Source organism: Dermochelys coriacea, chromosome 24 (assembly GCF_009764565.3).
Source record: "Dermochelys coriacea isolate rDerCor1 chromosome 24, rDerCor1.pri.v4, whole genome shotgun sequence".
NCBI classification, from domain to species: Eukaryota; Metazoa; Chordata; order Testudines; family Dermochelyidae; genus Dermochelys; species Dermochelys coriacea.
The window spans coordinates 10,707,602-10,732,060 of record NC_050091.1 but is presented as its reverse complement, the minus strand read 5'-3'; the positions used below and the strand labels follow the sequence as shown (position 1 = coordinate 10,732,060).

General features: G+C 52.7%; 1 protein-coding gene across 1 annotated transcript; it reads left to right on the top strand.

The window, feature by feature from the left end:
- Positions 1–3,768: 3,768 nt before the first annotated feature.
- On the top strand, positions 3,769–11,732 carry VSIG8 (V-set and immunoglobulin domain containing 8). The gene is made up of 6 exons (XM_038383557.2): positions 3,769–3,857; positions 6,520–6,686; positions 7,968–8,169; positions 9,358–9,522; positions 9,900–10,034; positions 11,590–11,732. The coding sequence occupies exons 1-6, from the start codon at positions 3,809–3,811 to the stop codon at positions 11,730–11,732; spliced, it is 861 nt and encodes a 286-aa protein (XP_038239485.2). The 5' UTR covers positions 3,769–3,808.
- The last annotated feature ends 12,727 nt before the right edge of the window (positions 11,733–24,459 follow it).

Here is a 24,459-nt window from a genome sequence, read left to right as displayed (position 1 = left end):
GGACACTACGGTGCTAATAAGCGATGGTCACATAAACACCACCCTATATCGGAAACCTACTGACCGCTATTCCTACCTACATGCCTCTAGCTTTCATCCAGATCATACCACTCGATCCATTGTCTACAGCCAAGCGCTACGATATAACCGCATTTGCTCCAACCCCTCAGACAGAGACAAACACCTACAAGATCTCTATCATGCATTCCTACAACTACAATACCCACCTGCTGAAGTGAAGAAACAGATTGACAGAGCCAGAAGAGTACCCAGAAGTCACCTACTACAGGACAGGCCCAACAAAGAAAACAACAGAACGCCACTAGCCATCACCTTCAGCCCCCAACTAAAACCTCTCCAACGCATCATCAAGGATCTACAACCTATCCTGAAGGACGACCCATCGCTCTCTCAGATCTTGGGAGACAGACCAGTCCTTGCTTACAGACAGCCCCCCAATCTGAATCAAATACTCACCAGCAACCACACACCACACAACAGAACCACTAACCCAGGAACCTATCCTTGCAACAAAGCCCGTTGCCAACTCTGTCCACATATCTATTCAGGGGATACCATCATAGGGCCTAATCACATCAGCCACACTATCAGAGGCTCGTTCACCTGCGCATCTACCAATGTGATATATGCCATCATGTGCCAGCAATGCCCCTCTGCCATGTACATTGGCCAAACTGGACAGTCTCTACGTAAAAGAATGAATGGACACAAATCAGACGTCAAGAATTATAACATTCAAAAACCAGTTGGAGAACACTTCAATCTCTCTGGTCACTCGATCACAGACCTAAGAGTGGCTATACTTCAACAAAAAAGCTTCAAAAACAGACTCCAACGAGAGACTGCTGAATTGGAATTAATTTGCAAACTGGATACAATTAACTTAGGCTTGAATAGAGACTGGGAATGGATGAGTCATTACACAAAGTAAAACTATTTCCCCATGGTATTTCTCCCTCCCACCCCCCCCCCCCCCACTGTTCTTCTGATATTCTTGTTAACTGCTGGAATTAGCCTACCTTGCTTGTCACCATGAAAGGTTTTCCTCCTTCCCCCCCCCTGCTGCTGGTGATGGTTTATCTTAAGTGATCACTCTCCTTACAGTGTGTATGATAAACCCATTGTTTCATGTTCTCTGTGTGTGTGTATATAAATCTCTCCTCTGCTTTTTCCACCAAATGCATCCGATGAAGTGAGCTGTAGCTCACGAAAGCTTATGCTCTAATAAATTTGTTAGTCTCTAAGGTGCCACGGGTACTCCTTTTCTTTTTGCGAATACAGACTAACACGGCTGCTATTCTGAAACCTGGGAAAAAGAGACAAATTCTTGTGCAAATGTCCCCATTTTCTGACCTGCTGGAAAAGCCTGGGCCTTCACCAGCACTGGGGGCCTCATGAGGGGGCCTCAGGCAAACAATGACATAACTCCTCCATGGGGGATTGCTCAGATCCCTTCAGCGGGAAAGACCATCAGCCAGCACCCTTCTCCCCAGGCATCCATGCACCCTCCTGTTCCTGAACCTCTCCCTCCCACACAGTGACAATAACAACAATAACAATTGGCACCTGAATTCCATTGAAAGTGCTCTGTGAGGATGAGTTAGTTAATTACATGATAACGGCACACTGGGGAGATCCCCACGGGCTGCTACTAGGCATATCTCCCTGGATTACCCCAGCTGGGCGGGTTCAGCTCCTAGCAGAGATTTTCAAGGAAGAGTAAGTGCAGGAAGTGAGGCAGGAGCACCACCCTCAGAGTCACGGCTAACCCAAGTGACCCTGTGCAGTGCTAGAGGATGCTGTATTGCAGGAAGCAGGGTGGGGGGGCTCAGTAGGGGGTGCTCTCCCCTCAAAGTCAGTGGTGGCCCCAATGACAGTGTGGTCCTAGGGCGTGCTGTATTGCAGGGAGCGGGGTGGGGGCTCAGTAGGGGGCGCTCTCCTCTCCCAGTCAACACTGGCCCCAGTGCACCACCCTGCTGCTGAGGGGCGCTGTACGGCAGGGAGCAGGGCAGGTGACTCCGTAGGGGTCGCTCCCCACTAGCAGTCAGTGCTAACTGGCGGGCCACACCCCAGCACATGTACATTGTGCCAGACATGCACACTATCCCTCTCACACCCGCACACAAACACTGTGGGTAAGATACAACCTGAGATGTGGTGCCCAGGCCCCCGTGGGGGGACTCAGAGCACCTGGAGGAGCAACACGAGCATGGGAACATCTAGATTTGGGTTCACCCTGTCACACACTCAGCCACACATCCCATCACATGCTCACTTCACACACACTGTCACACCCCATCTCACACCCGTTGAAACACACAGTACACAAACCATCACACATGCAGTCACACACAGGCACATGCTCACAGTCACACACACTGTCACACGCTCAGTCACACACACACTGTCACACCTCATCTCACACACACTGTAACACAATCACACAAACCATCACACATGCAGTCACACACACTGTCACACGTTCACTTTCACACACATCTCATCACACCCCATCATATGCTCAGTCACACCCCCATCACATGCTCACAGTCACATGCACACCATCACACCCCATCACACACTCAAAAGTCACATACACTGTCACACCCCATCTCACACACACTGTAACACACTCCCAGTTACACAAACCATCATACACAGTCACATCCTCACAGTCACATCCCATCACATGCTCAGACACACCCTGTCACATCCCATCTCACACACACACTGTAACACAGAGTCCCACAAACCATCACATGCTCACAGTCACACATACCCCATCACACCCCTCCACACCCCGTCACATGCTCACAGTTGCACATTCACACACTCACTGTTACAGGCTCATTGTCACACACGGATGCTCCCTATGTTGCACGCTCACACCCAAACTGACCGCTCAGGTGGACTCATGTTTACCCTCCCTCCCTGGCTGTTTCTAATCCTCCTTTGGTTTTGCTCATTCTGCAGATGGTCCCTTTGCCCCCGGCACCAGAGACAGATGTGTTGCCGGCACAGGCAGCCTGCCCTGCCCCCGCCCCCACTGCCTGGCCAGACCTGGGATGTTCTCTCACTAGGGATGCCAGTTTTGGTTGGACATATTTCTGGAGGTTTCATCACGTGACATAATCTTTAATTAAAGATTAATCTTTACATTCCTGGAGACTCCAGGGCAATCCTGGAGGGGTTGGCAACCCTATCTCTCCCATGAGACTCTGTGTGACAAGCGGACACCTGGTATGGGCTTGCGGCTGTGCCCCACTGGCTGTGGTGCACGGGGAGGGGCTGGCAGCCTGGCAGCCACACACACCACACAGGGCGAATAGACATCTCCCTGCTACCAGGTCACTGGCGCCCACCACTGCAGGTGGAAACTGTAGGTGTAAGCTCAGTGGGTGGGTTGAGGTCCCATTAAAAGCTTTGAGGCCGGCTGTCACCAACCTCCCTCCCAAGCCCTGAGCCTAGAGAGCCACCTGTCAGGCCTCCCTGTGCCAGAGGGATGCAGGGCGACAGGCCCGGCTAGCAGGAAAGCCCACGGCAGCCAAGCCAGTGTTAATTACGAGGTAGGCACAGGAGGGAGCGGGCGGCAGCTCACACTCACAGCTTGGAGCTGCTCACTCACCTCCTCACTCACCCCAAAGGCATCCTCCTTGCAGGGAGGAACACCCAGCCCTGGCAGATAAAAGCAGCCCCAAGACGCTCTGCTTCCCTGTCTCCGAGCTCCCCACCCAGGATCGTCTCTCTTCTCTGCTGCTCTGGATACGCTGGGAGAGGCTGCAGGACCATGGCTGGGCGAGGGACTGTCCAGCTCTTCCTCTTGTGTCTAACACCAGGTAGGCTTCTCCAAGGGACCCCTCAGGCCCTCCCCAGCCAGTGACAGGGAGCCAGAGAGGGTGGGAACACTAGTGAACTTGGTTCTAAACCCCCCTCCCTCCGCATGGCTCCCAGCCTAGCAATTTAGGGCTCATCTACATGGGGAAATTGCCCAGCATAGTGGAATAATGCCTGTGAGCTCCTTGGGGCAGGAACTGTCTTTTTGTTTTGCATTTGCACAGTCCCAAGCACCATGGGGCCTGGTCCCTGGCTGGGGCTGCTAGGAGCTACGGTAATACACCTAATAAATAATAACAATAATAGGTGTGCTGGAATAACTTCCTCATGTGGACACTTGATTCCAGAATAACAGGGAGTTCATTATGGAACAGGAGCAATTATACTGGAATACAGTCATTCTCGTTCCAGAGAAGCCTTCACACCGGGCAGTTTAGCAGGCAGAGCTAGAGCCGAATAGTTATTCCCCTATAACTGTCATTTTACACCTGTGTGTACTCAAGCCCTTAGTACATCACAAAACTGCTCCGGCTCCATAAATCTGGGCACTACCCGTATGGAGCAGCGCTGACAAAATGCAGCAAGAGAGAAACCTCTTATGGTACATCTACACTGGAGCTGGCAGTGTAATTTCCAGCTCAGGTCGGTGTACACAGAGTAGTTTTGATTGAGCTAGTGCACTACAACTGTGGCTCTCAACCTTTCCAGGCCACTGTCCCTCTTTCAGGAGGCTGATTTGTCTTGTGTAACTCCAAGTTTCACCTCACTTAAAAACTACTTGCCTGCAAAATCAGACATAACAATACAAAAGTATCACAGCCACACTACTACTGAAAAATGGCTGACTTTCTCATTTTTACAATGTATTTATAAAATAAAACGATTGAAATATAAATATTGTACTTATAATATAAAGAGCACTATAAACAAGTCATTGTATGGAATTTTAGTTTGTACTGATTTCACTACATGTAGCCTGTGTTTTCACTACATGTAGCCAAAATCAATGTTTAGGTTTTGTTCTGATTTGAAATAAATGTTGGGATTTTCCACAGAGTTTGGGCCAGCTCTAGAATCCACTCCTAGGAAGTTGTTGGAATCTCATGAATGTTTATTTTAAGGTTTTGCTATCATTCACCATTTGTCAACATTTCATTTAAAAGGCTGGATCTGTGGCACCTAGTTGTAAAACTAGGCAAATATCTAGATGAGTTGATGTACCCCCTGAAAGATCTCTGTGCACCCCTAGCGTTTCAGGGAGAACCACTGAGCTACACAGAGCAGTGTAGCTGCCGCGGCATGGGTGGTAGGACACTTGGGATAACTACCCTGAGTACGGTCCCGCCCAGGACTCCAGGTGCTTGCTCAGGTGGCTAGCCCATCCCACTGTCAGTGCTCCCAGAGCTGCACTGCTATTTGTACTGTGCTAGCAGCTCGATCAAAGCTAGAATATGTGTATCTACCTGAGCTGGAATCCCCTCAGCTGCCGCAGGACTGACAATCAGCCAGCAGCACCCTTCTCCCAGGTATGTTCCCTTCCTGCACTGTCATCCCATATAGTGACACTTTGCAAGCAAGAGCCCTTTGCACCTGGATTACACTGCACCTAGAAAGTGCTCTGCGAAGAGTCACTAGTTAATTACACAACAATGAAACACTGGGGAGGTCCCCTCAGGCTGGTAGCAGGCAGCTCTCCCAGAGTACCAAGGCTGGGTGTGTTCTGCAGACATATCTGGCTTAGACACATCAGCCCTGGCAGATCTAGCTCTGAGGACCTCCCCTGTGGATTCTCTTCCAGCTGCAGGCAGGGGGCATGGCTGGGCTCCCCTGGGCCTGTGGATCCCTGGCTGCTGTTGGCAGTTGGTGCAAGTTGGAGAAGCCTCTTAACGAAGCAGTGCAATAAATAACAACACCCCCCGCCCCCTCATTTCCTGCAGGACCTTTGCTCACTTTCCCGAGTCAGGACCCAGCAGGTTGCTGAAACTGGCAACTTTAAAAATCAGTTGAGTGAAATTGTTCACTTCATCAGCAGGGGCCTTTGTGCAGGATGCTGCCCTTTGCTGGCTTGAATGTGTTGGACTGGTACACTCGTGAGTGCATTATGTGCACGCTTGTTCATTGCAGTGGCCCCTGCAGCACGGCATTTCAAATCAAGCCCCAGTATCCCTGGTGTGGCTCCCCCTAGGGGCTGTCTGAGCTCACTGGCCTGAGCTAAGTGTTAAGCAGAGATCACCAGGGGCACTGGCCTTAGATACAGGGCAAAACCCACCCTGCTTCGCTGTATTCTGACAGGGCCAAGTGGGATCCTTGCAGCAAGATGTCCACAGCTTGACAAATATTGGGCAATAGAGCCCAGCTCCGGGAAAGGGAGCCCATCTCTGCCCAGGGCACAGCCTGGTCCCTGCAGGGATAATGCCCCCCCCCTTGCAGCATCTTCTAAAAGTTGATGGGACAGGCTTCCCCCAGAGCCCCTTGTCTGACAGTCCCCTCATTCCCACACTGGCAGGCCACAGGACTGGCTCCCTGCATAGCTGGCTCTGGGCACTGCAGGAAGGGCTCAGTGTCCGCAGAAGGTGCCCGGTGACGCCTCCCTCTCTTTGCAGCTGTTCTGCCCAGCACTAGCCTGTCTGTCCTGATGGGCGGCTCTGTCTATCTGTCCCTTAGCTGTGCTAGAGGCCGTGCGGATCAATGCAAAGGGCCAGCAGGTGCTGTACCTGGCTCAGGGGGACTCAGTGAGGCTGGGCTGCCCCTACATCCTGGAGCCTGAGGACAACGGACCCAACAACCTGGACATTATATGGACCATGGTGAACTCTGACCAGAGGCTGCCGGTGAGTCTGAGTCCTGCCCCTCAACCCACTTCCTTAGCAAGGCCCATCAAACGCCTGGTTGGAATCTGTGCCGGGGTCTGTTTCCAGCTCTGCCCCTGGCTTGCTGGGACACCTTGGCCGAGTTCCTGCCCCTGCCTTTGCCTCATGGGCTGCTACTCCCTGCCCAGCACTGGGTCCTTGCTCAGATTCCATCTCCCACGGATCCAGTCTGATTGCGGAGACCCCTGGGCACTGCCCCCACTGCCAACCTGGCTGATGGCACCCGGCCACCCTTCCTCACCCTTGTGTGTGTGCATATTCTTGAGCCCCCTCACGGTGCCGGTCCCTCCCTCGGGCACAGCCCCAGCTGCAGGTCCAAGTCTCCCCCAGGGCCCACTGAATTGTCCTGTCCCAGCTGCCCCCTGTGACTTGCCCCAGCGAGAGGCCTCCCTCAAGAGGGGCTGTCACCCTCTGCTCCTGAGGCTGTGACTCCTTCCCCCTGGGCCCTGCGCTTCTGCCTTCCACAGAATCCCTTACACCCCCTTCCCCCTGTTGCCCCATGCCTGGACGCTGAGCTCATCTGGCTTGGGCTCCACCAGCCTCTCCGCTCCTAGTTGGCCCCAGTCCCTGGGCAGGGCATTCTCTGCCCCGCCACCCAGCACCATCAGTGTAGACTGAGGTTCTCGAACCTCATTGCACCGTGACCCCTTCTGACAACAAAAATTACTACACGACCCCAGGAATGGGGACTGAAGCCTGAGCCTGCCCAAGCCCCTCCACCCCGGGCAGGGGGGCCAAAGCCAAAGCCCAAGCTCCACCATCCTGAGTGGGGGATGGCTGAGGGGGGGTAAAACCCAAGCCCTATCAATCCAGGATGGGGGACAGGTCAAAGCCAAAGCCCGAGGGCTTCAGCCCCAGGTGCGGGGCCTGTAACCTGACCTGCACCACCCAGGGCTGACGCCATGGGACTTTGGCCCTGGGTAGTGGGGCTCGGGCTTCAGTCCTCAGTGGTGGAGCTGGGGTTGGGGCTTGGACTTGGCCCCAGGCCCCAGAAACTCTAACACCAGCCCTGGTGACCCCATTAAAATCGGGTTGTGACCACTTTGGGTCCCAACCCACAGTTTGAAAACCGCTGGTGCAGAACATGCATCTCTAGCAGCTCCCTGTATAGGACGGTCCCCAAGGACCTGGATTCTCAGCTCCCAGTGCTGCTCCTGCCCTGGTTCTGCCCCTTGGCAGGTCTCCAGTCCCCCTTGCTCACCACCCACCATTGCTCACTGCTGCTTGGTTCCTCCCCGTCAGTTCCTGACCTACCAGGACCAGAAGATCAAGTACGGCAACGTCCTAGGCCTGCAGCAGAGGGTGGCATTTGTGGCCAAGGACCCAAGCCTGTATGATGCCTCCATCCACCTGGCAAACCTGCATGTGTCGGACTCGGCCACCTACGAGTGCAGGGTGAAGAAAGCCTCTGTCGACACCCACTTGATCACCATTACTGTGCTCGGTGAGTCCCGCCCCCACCTGCTGGCCCCTCACCCCCAACAGTGGCAGATTAGCCACTGGGCTAACAGGGCCCATTCCCAGGGCCTCCAGCCAATTGGGGACCCCCCAGTGAAATGGGTGCCCATGCCCTGACTTACTTGCCCACCCAGCCCTCCTGCTGGGGAGTGGGGGATTGCTCTGCAGGCAGAAGGGGCCCCCACTTTCTCTGACCCAGGGCCCCACAAACCTTTAATCCGCCTCTGACCGCGACCCATCCACTGCCCACTGACCCAACCCCATGCACTGGCCCAACCCCTGCCAAGCGAACCCCACGCACTGACCTAACACGAACCCTTTGCCAACACCCCCAGGTCATCCTCGTCATGCTAGGTGAGTCCCACCCCCTCACTGATCCCCCCATGGTCCACTGACCCACATTCTATTCACTGACCCAACCCTCCCATTAACCCAACCCCACCCTCTGACCCAAATTCCATCCACTCACCCAACAGCAACTCCTGCCGACGCCGTCACTCTGCTAGGTGAGTCCCAGCAACCCTGCTGATCCCCCTGCAGCCACTGACCCACCCTCACCCCCTGCCAACACCCAACAGGTCACTGTCACTGTGCTAGGTGAGTCCCAGCAACCCTGCTGATCCCCCTGCACCCACTGACCCACCCTCACCCACTGCCAACACCCACCAGGTCACCGTCACTGTGCTAGGTGAGTTCCAATCCCCACCCACTGACCCAACCCACTAACCCAAACTCTACCTACTGACCGAACCCCCACAACCCAACCCCGGCCACAGATCTAAACTCCAACCATTGACCCAACCATCACTGTCCCCACCACCCCCAGACCTACCTCTGCCCACCGCCCCCGCTTGCCATTCCCAGTGGACAAACACTGCCTCCTGATCCAACTCTTCCTGCCAGTCCCCATATGCTGACCCCAGGCCACTGACCCTGCCCACCAATCCCCATATGCTGACTCTAGCCCACTGACCTTGCTCACCAATCTGTCTCTGCCTGCCCATCAGTAATCCCCATCCTCTGACTCCCCCTTTCAGGGGGCACTACCACCCCATTCCTGCTGTACCCGGGCTCTGCCTGCCTCCCTGTCTCTGAGCATGGCCATGTCTACCTGTCCATCCCTGCTGCTCCTTACTAGCTCCCATTAACTGATGCGATTTGTGTCTCTCCCCAGAGAAGCCGGCCGCCCCTCGGTGCTGGATGGACGGGGAGCCGGCCAGGGGCGGGAACCTCATGCTCAGGTGCTGCTCTGAAGGGGGCTCCCTTCCCCTCTCCTACCAGTGGTCCAAGATGGGAGGGGACTATACCATGGGCTGGCTGCCCCCCAGGACAGTGCAGGGTAAGCAGTGGGGGCGGGAGTCCCTGGGGGCAGGGGTCCCTGCACACTTTGCTGAGCTCATCATGGGGTGTGTGCCCCAGGATGGTGCAGGGGAGAGGTGGGGGCCCCCAGAGGGTGGGATGCTCTTGTGCTGAGCTGGGAGTGTCCCCTTGGCAATGTCTGTGACATGAGTTTCCTGAGGTCTTGGCACCGGGGGGACCCTTTTCATGGATGGAGCAGCTGGGGTGTTTTTGGGGGTGGGCCCAGGCATGGCCCTGATGTGTTGCCAGGGGGCTCTGGCTGCCCTGCACTGTCCCAAGGCCCCTAGGGGTGGAGGAGCTGGCGCTGTCGGGGGTACTTTGTGGGGGCTCACTCAGGGCTGGGTCTCTCCTGTGCAGGGCAAGGCTCTGGAGACCTGATGATCCAGAGCCTGTCGCAGGAGCATGCCGGGACCTACAGCTGCCGCGTGACCAACAGGGTGGGTTACACCCAGTGCATGGTGCATGTCTCCGTCCCTCGCGCCGGCTACTCAGGTAGGATGGGGGGGCGCAAGGCCAGGGCAGGGGGCAAGCATCCGAGCGCCCAGCGGGGGAGGACCCAAGCGTCTGGCAGCAGCTCCTTGAAGCTGAGCCTGGACCCCAGGCTGGGCTGGGAGCGGGACCAGCCTGGCGTTGTGAGAACCCCGAGGGGAGGGGCATGTCCAAAAATGTCAGTGTGAGGGGCAGCCTGAGGGGCCGGAGCCAGAACAGAGCTCAGCCTCCAGCAGCCCCCAGGGAGCACTGGAGACCCCTCCTTCCCTGTAGGTAACAATGGAGAGCCCCCCATAGGGAACAATGAAGAACTTCTCCATAGGAAGAAAAAGAGTACTTGTGGCACCTTAGAGACTAAAATCCAATGAAGTGAGCTGTAGCTCACGAAAGCTTATACTCAAATAAATTTGTTAGTCTCTAAGGTGCCACAAGTACCCCCTTTTTTTTTTTTTTTTTGCAGATACAGACTAACAGGGCTGCCACTCTGAACTCTCCATAGGGTACAATGGAGACCCTCCTAGGGAACAATGGAGAACCCGCTTCCCCATAGGGAACAATGGGGAACTCCCCCCAATAGAAAACAATGGAGAACCCCCTTCCCCATAGGGAACAATGGAAAGCCCCCCATAGGCAACAGTGGAGAACTTCCTTCTCCATAGGGTCCAATAGAGACCCTCCTAGGGAACAATGGAGAACCTGCTTCCCCACAGGGAACAATGGAGAACCCCCCCAATAGGGAACAATGGAGAACCCCCCTTCCCCATAGTGAACAATGGAGAACCCCCCAATAGTGAACAATGGAGAACCCCCCCCATAGAGAACAATGGAGAACCCCCTTCCCTATCAGGAACAATAGAGAGCTCCCCATAGGGAACAATGGAGAACTTCCTTTTCCATAGGGTACAATGGAGACCCTCCTAGGGAACAATGGAGAACCCACTTCCCCATAGGGAACAATGGAGACTCGGCCCCTCCTGGGCTCTGTGGCTGGTGCCTCATAGCTAGGGCTCTGCTGGACTGTGGTACTTTAGTGTAATCCCGGTTCTATGGGGGCGCTGTGGGGGGAGGGCTGGTGAGCTGTGATGTGCAGGAGGGCAGACTGGATGATCTGATGGGTCCTTCTGGCCTTAAGATCTCTGACTCTAATCCCCCTTGCCTCCTGCATTGGGAACAATGACCCATAGACAGCAAAGGCGACTCCCCCATCCCCGCCCCCATCGCCAGGGCTGAGCCCTTTGACAAGGTGCCAGGGAGGGCCAGGTTCTTGGCGCCGAGCTACAGCTCCAAGCTAATGCACTGACCCCACGCAGCAGGCACCTTCTCACAGGAGCTATTGCCCAGGCAGGGCCCCATGGATTACATGGGCCTGGCCAGGGCCTCATGGGCAGCCCAGCAGGGGACTCCCCTGGGGCATGCAGAGCGAATATGGGAACAGTGCCCGGTGGGCAGGGTATCGATGGGACTCAGCAGCCAGGAGTCCCTGCGGTGCTTTCTGGGCGTGATCCCAGCCCGGTATGGGGGGGAGGGAGAAGGTGACAGGTTTGCTCCCCTTCTGCAGATACAAGGAACGTGGGGCTCATCGTAGGCTCTGTCCTGGGGGCCATTTTCCTTCTGGTCCTGATACTCTCGATCCTCTGGGCCCTGCTGTGGTACTGCAGACGGAGGCACTGCCAGCCCATGGTGCCCACTGAAATCAGGTGACGCCTCTGGGCTGGGGGAAGGGGGCGCCGTGGAAGGGAGGTGGGGAATAAGGGGGAAGGGGCAGGGAAAGAAAGGGGGTCAAGGAAAAAGAGGGGAAAGAGGCAAAGCTTGGAAGAGGCTGGAATGATAGAGCGAGACTAGGGAGGAGGGGGCCCGAGGCTCAGGGTGACGCTGTGGCCTGAAGCGGCTGTGTTGGCACCCAGAGCGACCCTGCATGCGCCCCGAGGGCGAGCAGACTGTGGGCAGGTCAGGCAGGCCTGGCACTGGCACAAAATGAGCCAGCGGAGGGGGCCGGGTGCTAAAGGGGCAGGGAGGAGTGACCTCATGCTGCCTATCCCTGCCCACAGAGACTGTGCCCCTGCTGGCCCATGCAGAGGTGGCCACCTGCACCCCAGCCACGGCTGCTCGCACGTCAGCTACATGCCATGCCAGAAGTAGGACCCCCAGGGGTGGGGAGGAGAGCACCCCCTGCAAGCAGCGGGACTCCCAGCTATGCTCCAGCTCCAAGCAACCCAAGAAGCAAGAACCTCCCCACTGTGTGCCCAGCCCCACGGCTCCATCCACCCTCTGCGCAGATCCAGGGAGCTCCGATGCTGCTCCTACCCATGGGAAGCCCATGAACAATCCCAGCTGCTGCGGGGGCATCCCCATGATGGCACCCACGCTGGGCAGGGCTCTTGAGCTAAAATCCCAGGGCGGTAGCAACTTTCAGGGACCTAGCACTGACCTTTGTGCCACTTCACAGGGTTGCTGAGCCCCTGCCCATTTCCACCTGTGGGGAGTGGAACAACCCCCACCTGTGCTATACCCACCCCATGGCTAGGGAGACTCCTTACTGCACACAAACAAGACCTAGGGCGGGTAATACCCCCCGCCCCCCCCCACACACACTCAGTGGGGTGAACTGTATCACAACATGTAAAGACGTGTGTCGTGACATGATGCCCCCGGCACCAGCCGGATACAAGTATGGAATGTGATGGGGGGAGGGCAGACAGCACCCAGCAGCCTGGAAACTGCCCCTCTACAGCTCAACACCTTGTTTCTCTAGGAGGCCCTGGGGTTTGCACAGCCTGTCCGGGCTCCAGCTGGAATGACGGACACACTTTACTCATGGGCCAGGGTGATGGGGGCAGATGGAGAAGGGGCTCCCTGGGGCTGGGGTAATGGGGTCAGATGGGGAGGGGGCTCTCTGGGGCTGGGGTGTTGGGGTCAGATGGGGAGGGGGCTCTCTGGTCCAGGGATGATGGGGGGGCTCCTTGGGGCTGGGGGTGATGGGGTCAGATGGGGAGGGGACTCTTTGGGTCAGGGATGATGGGGGGACTCCTTGGGGATGGGGGTGATGGGTTATGGGATGATGGGGTCAGGTAGGGAGGCGGCTCTCTGGGCCAAGGAAAATGGGGTCAGATGGGGAGGGGGCTCTCTGGGGCTGGGGTGTTGGGGTCAGATGGGGAGGGGGCTCTTTGGGCCAGGAGTTATGGGGTCAAATGGGGAGAGAGCTCCCTGGGACTGGGATGATGGGGTCGGGGGGGGAAGAGGTTCCTAGGGATGATGGGCACAGATATTGAGGGAACTCCTTGGGACCAGGGGTGATGGGGTCGGGTGAGGAGGGGGAGTCCCTGGGACTGGGTTGATGGGGTCAGGAGGGAAGAGGTTCCTAGGGATAATGGGGGCAGATATTGAGGGAGCTCCTTGGGACCAGGGGTGATGGGTCAGGTGGGGGAAGGGCTTCCTAGGGGTGATGGGGACAGATGTTGAGGGGGGTCCCTGGGGTCAGGGTTGATGGGGTCTGATGGGGAGGGGGTTGGGGTGAGGTGGGGTAGAAGCTTCCACACCAACTTTGGTGGTGTGGTTCAGTCATCATGCTCTCGTGTGGCAAGCAGGGAACCTGGACTCCTGGGTTCTGTTTCCATCTCTGCTACTGATGTGTCCCTGTGTGACCTTGGGCAGGTCCCTTTCCCAAGCTGTGCCTCAGTTTCTGCCTCCATAGACTGCGGCTGGTGATGCACACTTTGTTTGTGGAGAGTGGTGTAAGAGCCAAGTAACACTGTTCCCTGGGGAGAGGTATCAGTCTATAGATCATGTCTGTCGCACAGGGGGTATCAGGTTGGCCACAGCAAGTGGCATGTACAGAGCAGTACCATTAAAGGAGTCAAACGGACTGAATCATTTATGGGAAGTGTCCTCTAACACCATCAGAAGGAGAGACCCACCCCTCCCCAGTGAGAGTCCCAGGGCAATAGATGGGGCTGAGACCTCTTCCCTTCCTGGCTACAGGGTGGGGAGGGTGTGAAGGTTGTGCCCCATTAGAGCCACTCATGGGTGCGTACACACACATGCAGCCCTCTCACTGCATGCTCACTCACATACACACACACACACACACACACACACACACCTTTTCCATGGCAGGCTTTGGGCCTGCATGGGCACACGGGCCACTTTCAGACCCTGTCACCGCTTTGTTCCCATTCTCTTTGTCTTGGTCCCACATAGCCCCCAGGAGAGGGGAGCTCCCAGTCCCAGCTCCTGCTCCGAACTACTCTCCCTGCTGCCCGGGAGCCCTCACTGCCTGCCCAGCCTCCCTGGCCAGCTGGGACAGGGGCCGTGGGGCTCGGATTGACCCTTCGAATGACTGTAATTAACCATTGGAACAATTCACCGGGGTTGTGATGGAATCTCTATCACTGACAGTTTTTAGACCAAGCTGAGATGTTTCTCTAACAACTCTGCTCTAGGAATCATCTGGGGTCAGCTCTCTGGCCTGAGTTATCCAGGAGGTCGATGAGCACAGTGGTCCCTTCTGGCCTTGGAATTCATGAATCTTTTATACTTTTCTCTGGTTACTAAGGGCATCAGCCCCAGCCTTGTCCAATCAGGTGACAGAATAGAGGAAGGGGAGATGAAGGCAGCTGAGTACTGCAAGGGCAGCGGATAGGGAGGATGGGGCGCAGCAGCCCCTAATGCTGGCCCATCCCCCATCTCCAAATGATCAATGCCCCTACACACTATCCCCCAATAGCTCCAGTCTGCTCAGCCCAGCTCCCATCACCTCCCCCTGCCCTTGGCACGTAGGCCTGGGGTAGTAGAGAGCATTCTAAACTGGGGTGCTGGAGCCTGAACTTCTCTTCCCAGCTCTGCCACTGGCTTTGTGTTATAACCTTGAGCCAATCCCTTAGCCTCTCCGGTGCCTCAGCTCTCATTTGTACAATGGGGGTGGCCCTTCCCTGCCCACGGGGCCTGAGACTAAGGGTTTGTAGCACTTAGAGAAGACACTACCTACGCTGATGGGAGAAGCTCCCCTGATGGCGTTGGTACTCCACCTCCCCAAGAGGCAGTTGCTATGGTGATGGGAGAATCCCACCTGCCGACACGGTGCTGTCTACACCAGTGCATGGCATAAGATGCTCCCCATTTGAGACTTGGGCACCAGCCATACTCAATTCGCACCATAAGTCACGGCGTTTCTCAGGCATAGTCAGGAAATCGTCTGCCAAGCTTTGTAGCAATTCACAGTAGTTGCTCGAAATTAAATACCAAGCACATAAATTACAGAGCGCTAAAGTCACAGTGTTGATGTGATATACTTCCACTTCTGTAAGGCGTTGGACTTGATCCTGCACAACATTTTGATTAAAAAATGAGACCAATATAAAATTAACACGGCACATATTGGATGGATTAAAAACTGGCTAACTGACAGATCTCATAATGTAATTGCAAATAGTGACTCACGTCACGGAGTAGGTGTGTTTCAAATGGGGTCCCAGGTGGACGGGTTCTTGGCACTAGACTATTTAACATTTTTGTTAATGACCTAAGAGAAAACAGAATCCTCATTGATAAAGGTTGTAGATCTGGGGTTCTCAACCTTTTTCTTTCTGAGCCCCCACCTCAAACATGCTATAAAAACTCCATGGCCCAGCTGTGCCGCAATTGTTTTTCTGCATATAAAAGCCAGGACTTGCGTTAGGAGGTAGCAAGCAGGGCAATTGCCTGGGGCCTCGTGCCACAGAGGGCACACACGAAGCTCAGTTACTCAGGTTTCAGCTTCAGCCCCAGGTGGTGGGGTTCAGAGCCCTGGGCTTCAACCCTGCATAGTCCAGCTTCAGCTTTCAGCCCTGGGGCCCAGCAAGTCTTATGCCGGCCCTGCTTTATGGACCCCCTGAAACCTGCTTGTGGCCCCCCAGGGACCCTCAGACCCCTGGTTGAGAACCACTGTTGTAGATGACACAAAGATTGGTAGAGGGGTAAACAATGAAGAGGGCACGTCACTGGTACAGAGCGACCAGGATAACTTGTTATTCTGGTTGCAAGCATACAATATTTGTTTTAATGTGGCCAAAGGTAAAGTTACACATCTGAGAACAAATAATGCAGGCTGTTCTTACAGGATGGGGGACTCTCCCCTGGGAAGCAGTGACTCTGAAAAAAACTTGGGGGTTGCGGTAGATTATCAGCTGAACACAAGGTCCCCATGCAATACTGAGGCCAATGGGCTGATGCAGTCCTAGGATGTATGAACAAGGGGATCTTGAGCAGGTGCAGAGAGGTTATTTTACCTCTGTATTTGGCATTGGTGTGGCTGCTGCTAGAATACAGTGGCCAGTTTTGGTGTCCATGATTTGAGAAGGATGTTGATATATTGGAGAGGGTTCAGAGAAGAGCCAGAAGAATGACTAAAGGATTAGTGAACATGTCGAATAGTGCTTTAGAGTCAAGAAGCTGAAGCTACTTAGTTTAACAACAGAAGGTTAATGGATGACTTGATCATAGTCTGCAAGTACCTATAAGGGGAACAGGGCTCTTAAATCTAACAGACAAATGTATAATAAGATCCAATGGCTGGGAGTTGAAGCTAGATATATTCAGTCTCGAAATTAGGTGCAAATTTTTAACAGTGATGGCAAGTAACCTTTGGAACAATTTACCAAGAGTTGTGGATTCTCCATCACTGACAATTTTAAAACAAAGACTGGATGTTTTTCTAAACCAGCGGTTCTCAACCCATGGGTCACATGCGGCCCAATTAGCACACAGCTGCAGCCCAGCTTAGCTGTGTGCTAAAGGCTGGTCCCGGCTGCCCTTCCAGTGAGGCTCGGGGTCTGGGCAGCTGGCTGCCACCCGGACCCACATCGTAAGGGCTAGGATCCTGGCTGCCCCCTGGCTCCTTGTGGCGGGGTCTGGGCAGCTGGCTGCTGCCCAGCCCCACATGACAGGGTCTGAGGTCCAGGCAGCTGTCTACCACCCAACCCCTTGCAGCAGGGTCTGGGGTCTGGGTTTGGGCAGCTTCCCGTAATGGCATCTGGACAGCCAGCTGCTGCCTGGCCCCATGCAGCAGGCTCAAGGGTCGGGGTCCCAGTCCCCTGCCCCACGCTCAGCTCTCCACTCCTGGCCCCATTCTGTGGGGGGGGGGTCTCTGGGTGGAGGGTGCTGAGCATAGGGGTTTGTGGGGAGCATATTGGGGGGGTACTGTGGTTCTCAACCTACAGCCCAGCTAACACTTTGTGGGCTGCATATGCAGCCCACAATGATAAATAGGTTGAGAACCACTGTTCTAAACCAGGTTTCAGAGTAGCAGCCCTGTTACTCTGTATCCACAAAAAGAAAAGGCGTACTTGTGGCACCTTAGAGACTAATAAATTTATTTGAGCATAAGCTTTCGTGAGCTACAGTTCACTTCATCGGATGCATGCAGTGGAAAATACAGTAGGGGAATTTTATATACACAGAGAACATGAAACAATGGGTGTTACCATACACACTGTAACGAAAGCGATCAGGTAAGGGTCTAAACCATACACGCTAGTTCAAACAGGACTTCTCATGGCTTGTGTTATACAGGACTAGATGATCACAATAATCTATGAATCTATTGTGTAGTGATTGAATAACTATCATAGAAGTTACTTAGAAAATCAATTAGCTAAGAAAGACCAGACAAACTACAAAAGTAAGACAAACCCTGGTGTAGATTCCAGGGCACTAACAAAATGATAAGTACACCAGATTCACAGCAACTCAGCCAGATCATGGCTTGTCCTGCCCCTTGAAATCCACAGTTTTTATGCCTCAGCCTCTTCTGCACCAAGAGCACAAAGCTGAGCAGAAGCAGCCTGCTGGGAGTTCATTTCCTTCTGTGGTCTCAGCAATTTTGTTTAAAGGCTGCAAAAATTGTTATCTGAGTTGAGAAGAGGAACCAGAAGAAATATTTATATCTAACCTGGCTCTAGCTCCAAGAGAAGAAACCAGAGCCCGCATGGAGAAGATATCTGCCCCATCCATCCACTGTGACATTAGGGACATTAGCAGGTACACACGTAACAGGAGCCAAGGGCTGGAAGGTGCTGTTAGAACAATTCAAAATGGAAATATGAAGCATTTTAATAGGAATGGGAGCTAGTCACTGGACAATGGTTCGCAGGGTGGTGGATCCTTCATCACCTGGAGTTTTTACGTCAGAGCTGCATGTCTTTAAAAGTCACCAGACCTCACAGTGTCACTTACGTAGTAGGGAAAAATGATTTCCTAATCCTGCAGTCCCTTGGTCAGGGTCTCTGGCCTGGGTTATGCAGAAGCTCAGACTGGAGGACTGAAATGGCCCCTTCTGGCTTCAACATCGGGTGACATTTTCATTGACATCCATTTGTGTCTTTCAAACCCCACCCCCACTTTGAATCTATAGCAGCAGTTCTCAAACTTTAGCAACCCAAGCCCCCCTCAGCCCCAGGCCCTGCCCCCACTCCACCCCTTCCCCCAAGACCCCATCCCCACCCCACCCTCGCTCCACCCCTGCTCCTCCTCTTCCCTGCCTCTTTCCATCCCCTCCCCTGAGCACCCCGGCCCTGCTCCTCCCCCTCCCTCCCAGTGCCTCCTGCATGCTGCTGAACAGCTGTTCAGCGGCGTGCAGGAGGTGCTGGGAGGAAAGGGGAGGAGTTGATCAGTGCGGCCTGTGAATCCGCTGGACTGCCCTTTTGGACCCCAAGGTATCCACAGATCCCAGTTTGAGAAATGCTGATCTATAGGTTAATTATAATTACTAAAAATTAGCCTAGAAATAATTTATAGTGAGATGGGGTAAATCACAGTATGGTCTAGTATTTAAACATTTAATAATTTTAGATGTTATATTTCCTTAGTAATTTAATTATTTACTTTTAACAGAAATGACTAAAGAAATCAATGTCTCAATATACAAGACTGACCATTGCTGCAAATGGCTTCCGAAATAGCCACCTTCTCTAATGCAACTGGCAACGTTTAGGAGTTTACTCGGGCTGAAATGCAGCTGCTCTTTAAAAAATATAAAAGTAAGGAGTCAAACAAACAAAAGTAGTGTTATCCCTCAGAAACCCTCTCCCACCTCCTTAACATACAGCTTCCTGTGCCTGGAGACTGTTGAAATGTAGGGCTCGGTGCTCAGCTGTCTGATTGAAGAGATAGTTTTGCTATGGACCTGCTATGGGTCTGATTGAAGAGATAGGATTGCTAGGCAGAGACAGGCTCCACCTAACGAAGAGAGGGAAGAGCATCTTCGCAAGCAGGCTGGCTAATGTACTGAGGAGGGCTTTAAACGAGGTTCACCAGGGGAAGGAGACCGAAGCCCTGAGGTAAGTGGGATACCAGGAGAAAGCACAAGCAGGAGAGCACAAGAAGGGAGGACTCCTGTCTCATATTGAGAAAGCAGGACAATCAGAGAGTTATCTCAAGTGCCTATACACAAATGCAAGAAGCTGGGAAACAAGCAGGGAGAACTGGAAGTCCTGGCACAGTCAAGGAATTATGATGTGATTGGAATAACAGAGACTTGGTGGGATAACTCACATGACCGGAGTACTGTCATGGATGGATAAAAATGGTTCAGAAAGGAGAGACTGCAGAAAAGGTGGGGGAGTTGCATTGTATGTAAGAGAGCAGTATGACTGCTCAGAGCTCCGGTGTGAAACTGCAGAAAAACCTGGGAGTCTCTGGATTAAGTTTAGAAGTGTGAGCAACAAGGGTGATGTTGTGATGGGAGTCTGCTATAGACCACCGGACCAGGGGGATGAGGTGGACGAGGCTTTCTTTAGGCAACTAACAAAAGTTACTAGATCTCAGGCTCTGGTTCTCATGGGGGACTTCAATCACCCCGATATCTGCTGAGAGAGCAAAACAGCGGTGCACAGACAATCCAGGAAGTTTTGGAAAGTGTAGGGGACAATTTCCTGGTGCAAGTGCTGGAGGAACCAACGAGGGGCAGAGCTCTTCTTGACCTGCTGCTCACAAACAGGGAAGAATTAGTAAGGGAAGCAAAAGTGGATGGGAACCTGGGAGGCAGTGACCATGAGATGGTCGAGTTCAGGATCCTGACACAAGGAAGAAAGGAGAGCAGCAGAATACAGACCCTGGTCTTCAGAAAAGCAGACTTTGACTCCCACAGGGAACAGATGGGCAGGATCCCCTGGTAGGCTAATATGAAGGGGAAAGGAATCCAGGAGAGCTGGCTGTATTTTAAAAAAGACTTTTGAGGGTGCAGGAATAAACCATCCCGATGGGCAGAAATAATAGCAAATATGTCAGGCGACCAGCTTGGCTTTACAGACAAATCTTCGGAGAGCTTAAACACAAAAAAGAAGCTTACAAAAAGTGGAAACTTGGACAGATAACTAGGGAGCAGTATAAAAATATTGCTCGAGCATGTAGGGGTGTAATCAGGAAGGCCAAAGCACAATTGGAGTTGCAAATAGCAAAGAATATGAAGGGAAACAAGAAGGGTTTCTCCAGGTATGTTAGCAATGAGAAGGTCAGGGCAAGTGTGGGACCCTTACTGAATTGGGGAGGCAACCTAGTGATAGGTGATGTGGAAAAAGCTGAAGTACTTAATGTTTTTTTTGCCTCCATCTTCACAGACAAGGTCAGCTCCCAGACTGCTGAACTGGGCAGCACAGTATGGGGAGGAGGTGAGCAGCCCTCAGTAGTGAAAGAACAGGTTAAGGACTATTTAGAGAAGCTGGACGTACACAAGTCCGTGGGTCTTGATCTAATGCATCCAAGGGTGCTGCGGGAGTTGGCTGATGTGATTGCAGAGCCATTGGCCATTATCTTTGAAAACTTGTGGTGATCGGAGGAGTCCCGAACAATAGGAAAAAGGCAAATATAGTGCCCATCTTTAAAAAAGGGAAGAATGAGAATCCAGGGAACAACAGACTGGTCAGCCTCACCTCGGTCCCTGGAAAAATCATGGAGCAGGTCCTCAAGAAATCCATTTTGAAGCACTTGGAGGCGAGGAAGGTGATCAGGAACAGTCAACATGGATTCACCAAGGGCAAGTCATGCCTGACCAACCTGATTGCCTTCTATGATGAGATAACTGGCTCTGCGGATATGGGGAAAGCAGTGGACGTGATATACCTTGACTTTAGCAAAGCTTTTGATTCAATCTTCCACAATATTCTTGCCAGCAAGTTAAAAAAGTATGGGCTGGATGAATGGACTATAAGGTGGATAGAAAAGCTGGCTAGATCATCAGGCTCAACTGGTTGTGATCAATGGTTCCATGTCTAATTGGCAGCCGGTATCAAGCAGAGTGCCCCAGGGGTCAGTCCTGGGGCCAATTTTATTCAACATCTTCATTAATGATCTGGATGATGGGATTGATTGCACCCTCAGCAAGTTTGCGGATAACAATAAGATGGGGGAGAGGTAGATACACTGGAGGGTAGGGATAGGGTCCAGCGTGACCTAGACAAATTGGAGGATTGGGACAAAAGAAATATGATGGGGTTCAACAAGGACAAGTGCAGAGTCCTGCACTTAGGATGGAAGAATCCCATGCACTTCTACAGGCTGGGGACCAACCGGCTAAGCGGCAGTTCTGCAGAAAAGGACCTTGGGATTATGGTGGACGAGAAGCTGGATATGAGTCAACAGCATGCCCTTGTTGCCAAGAAGGCTAATGGCATATTGGCTGCATTAATAGGAGCATTGCCAGCAGATCGAGGGAAGTGATTATTCCCATCTATTCAGCACTGTTGAGGCCACAACTGGAGTATTGCATCCAGTTTTGGGGCTTCCACTATAGAAAAGATGTGGAAAAATTGGAGAGAGTCCAGCAGAGAGCAACAAAAATGATTAGGGAACTGGGGCACATGACTTATGAGGAGAAGCTGGGGGAACTGGGCTTATTTAGTCTGCAGAAAAGAAGAGTGAGGGGGGATTTGATAGCAGCTTTCAACTACCTGAAGGGGGGTTCCAAAGCTGTTCTCAGTGGTGGCAGATGACAGAAGAAGGAGCAATGGTCTCAAGTTGCAGTGGGAGAGTGTGATGGGTTGGATCACAGAAACCCCCTTGGGGCTGCCAACTGATGTGCCAAGACTACTTCTGCCCCTGCTTTCCCTACCCTCCCAGATTGGAGCCCTGCCTGGCTTGAGCCAGACCCGCTAGCCTGCTGCAAACCCAGATCCACGTCTGAACCACGTCCCCTAACAGCTGTAGGCTTAAACTGAAAGCAGCTTAAGAAGTGTTCCTGTCTTTAACACTCAGACGCCCAACTTCCAGTGGGGTCCAAACTCCAAATAAATCCGTTTTACCCTGTATACAGCTTATACAGGGTAAACTCATAAATTGTTCACCCTCTATAGCACAGCTGTTTGCCCCCCCTCATCCGCCCTGGTATTAATACATACTCTGGGTTAATTAATAAGTAAAAAGTGATTTTATTAAATACAGAAAGTAGGATTTAAGTGGTTCCAAGTAGTAACAGACAGAAGAAAGTGAATTACCAAGCAAAATAAAATAGAACATGCAAGTCTATGTCTAAGAAAACTGAATACAGATAAAACCTCACCCTCAGATGAATGCCAGTAAGCTTCCTTTTACAGACTAGTCTCCTTCTAGTCTGGGTCCAGCAATAACTCATACCCCCTGTAGTTACTATCCTTTGTTCTAGTTTCTTTCAGGTATCCTTGGGGGTGGAGAGGCTATCTCTTTAGCCAGCTGAAAACCAAATGGAGGGGTCTCCCACAGGCTTAAATAGACTTTCCCTTGTGGGTGGAGACCCCCTCCTCTCTCCTATGCAAAGTCCAGCTCCAAGATGGAGTTTTGGAGTCACATGGGCAAGTCACATGTACATGCATAACTCAGTTTTTACAGGCAGCAGCCATTGCTTACATGCTACCTTGAACGTCCTCAGGTAGACTTCTTATGTGGATTGGATCCTTCCAAGTTCCATTGTGCATTAAGTGCTTCTTGATTGAGCACTTAACTTGCAAATTCCTTTCTAAAGAAGCTGACCAAATGCTTTACTAAGGTTATTTAAAATCAAACAAGTATACAACCAATATTCATAACTTTGAATACAACAATGGCACATGCATACAAATAGGATGAATATATTCAGTAGATCATAACCTTTACATAGATATGTTACATGGCATATGTAGCATAAACATATTCCAGATATGTCATATATATATATATATTAATAAGCATATTTTCATAAAGCCTTATGGGGGGGTCCGTCACAGAGAGGTCTAGGTTGGATATTAGGAAACACTATTTCACTAGGAGGGTGGTGAAGCACTGGAATGGGTTACCTAGGGAGGTGGTGGAAACTCCTTCCTTAGAGGTTTTTGAGGTCAGGCTTGACAAAGCCCAGGCTGGGATGATTTAGTTGGGGTTGGTTCTGCTTTGAGCAGGGCATTGGACTAGATGACCTCCTGAGGTCTCTTCCAACCCTAATCTTCTATGATTCTATGATTCTAAAGTCAGCTCCTGAAGTCCTCTTCCCCAGCCCATCACTAGATGTCATGGGAGAGCTCATTCAGAGCCTGATTACACCCACATTACTCCGAAGCAATCTGGTGTAAATCAGGAGGGGCTGCACTGGAATCAATAAGATTTGTGGAGTTGATAAAGGCCGCAGGGGAAATACATGACACAATGCAGCTTCCATGAGTAGTGCTTTCTCCCACCTCCAGCTGGCAAGCCCACTCATGCCTTTCTGGCAGACAATCACCTGGCCTCAGTTATTCACACCTTCATCACCACTCATCTGATGACAGCAGTGTGATATACCTGGTCATGAAGCCTTCAGCCCTTAGAAAACTCCAACTAGTACAGAACACCACAGTGCATTTCCTCAAGAACACAGGCTACCATGAGCCCATGAGACCCTACACAGACTCTCCTTAGAAATGTCACATCTGGGGCTTGGGCAGTCAGACCTAGTGGTCACAGCCAAGAGGTAGGAACAGGTCAGGAAGGCAGGATCTGGGTACAGGTCAGCAGAGCAGGGCTCAGGAGCCAGTCAAAAAGGCAGGGTCCAACAAAGCAGCCAGCCAGGAACTAACCCATTTGCACAAACAACTTTCTGTGCCTCCTTCTGGCTTAAATAGTGCAGCTGGACCAATCAGTGTGGCTGGGCGCTTCTCCAATCAGGACACATGTGGGTGGTGTCTCTAGTAGGCCAGGGTTCCGTTAGCCACTCAGCCCACTAGTTGCTAACAAGCCACTGGGTGGCAGCTGGGGGCAAAGGTTGTTTGGGGACCTATGCATCCTGGTTCAGGACCTGTAGTGCCTCACCAGAACAGGTGCAAGGTCTCAGCCCTGGTTTTTGGGACGCTCAGTGGCCTGGGCCAAGGCACCTAAAAGAGCCTAAAGCTCCAGCCGGGGGGCTGTGGTTGACAGCTCTGCTTCTCAGGTCCATAGAACCTTAGGGTTAGAAGGGACCGCAAGGATCATCTAGTCA

What these genes read in the sequence shown, in the direction of transcription:
- VSIG8 (XM_038383557.2), top strand. Translation starts at nt 3,809, where the DNA reads ATGGCTGGGCGAGGGACTGTCCAGCTCTTCCTCTTGTGTCTAACACCA. An exon ending in CCTCTTGTGTCTAACACCAG is followed by an intron (nt 3,858 to 6,519) that starts GTAGGCTTCTCC and finishes TCTGTCCCTTAG; the next exon opens with CTGTGCTAGAGGCCGTGCGG. An exon ending in GATCACCATTACTGTGCTCG is followed by an intron (nt 8,170 to 9,357) that starts GTGAGTCCCGCC and finishes GTCTCTCCCCAG; the next exon opens with AGAAGCCGGCCGCCCCTCGG.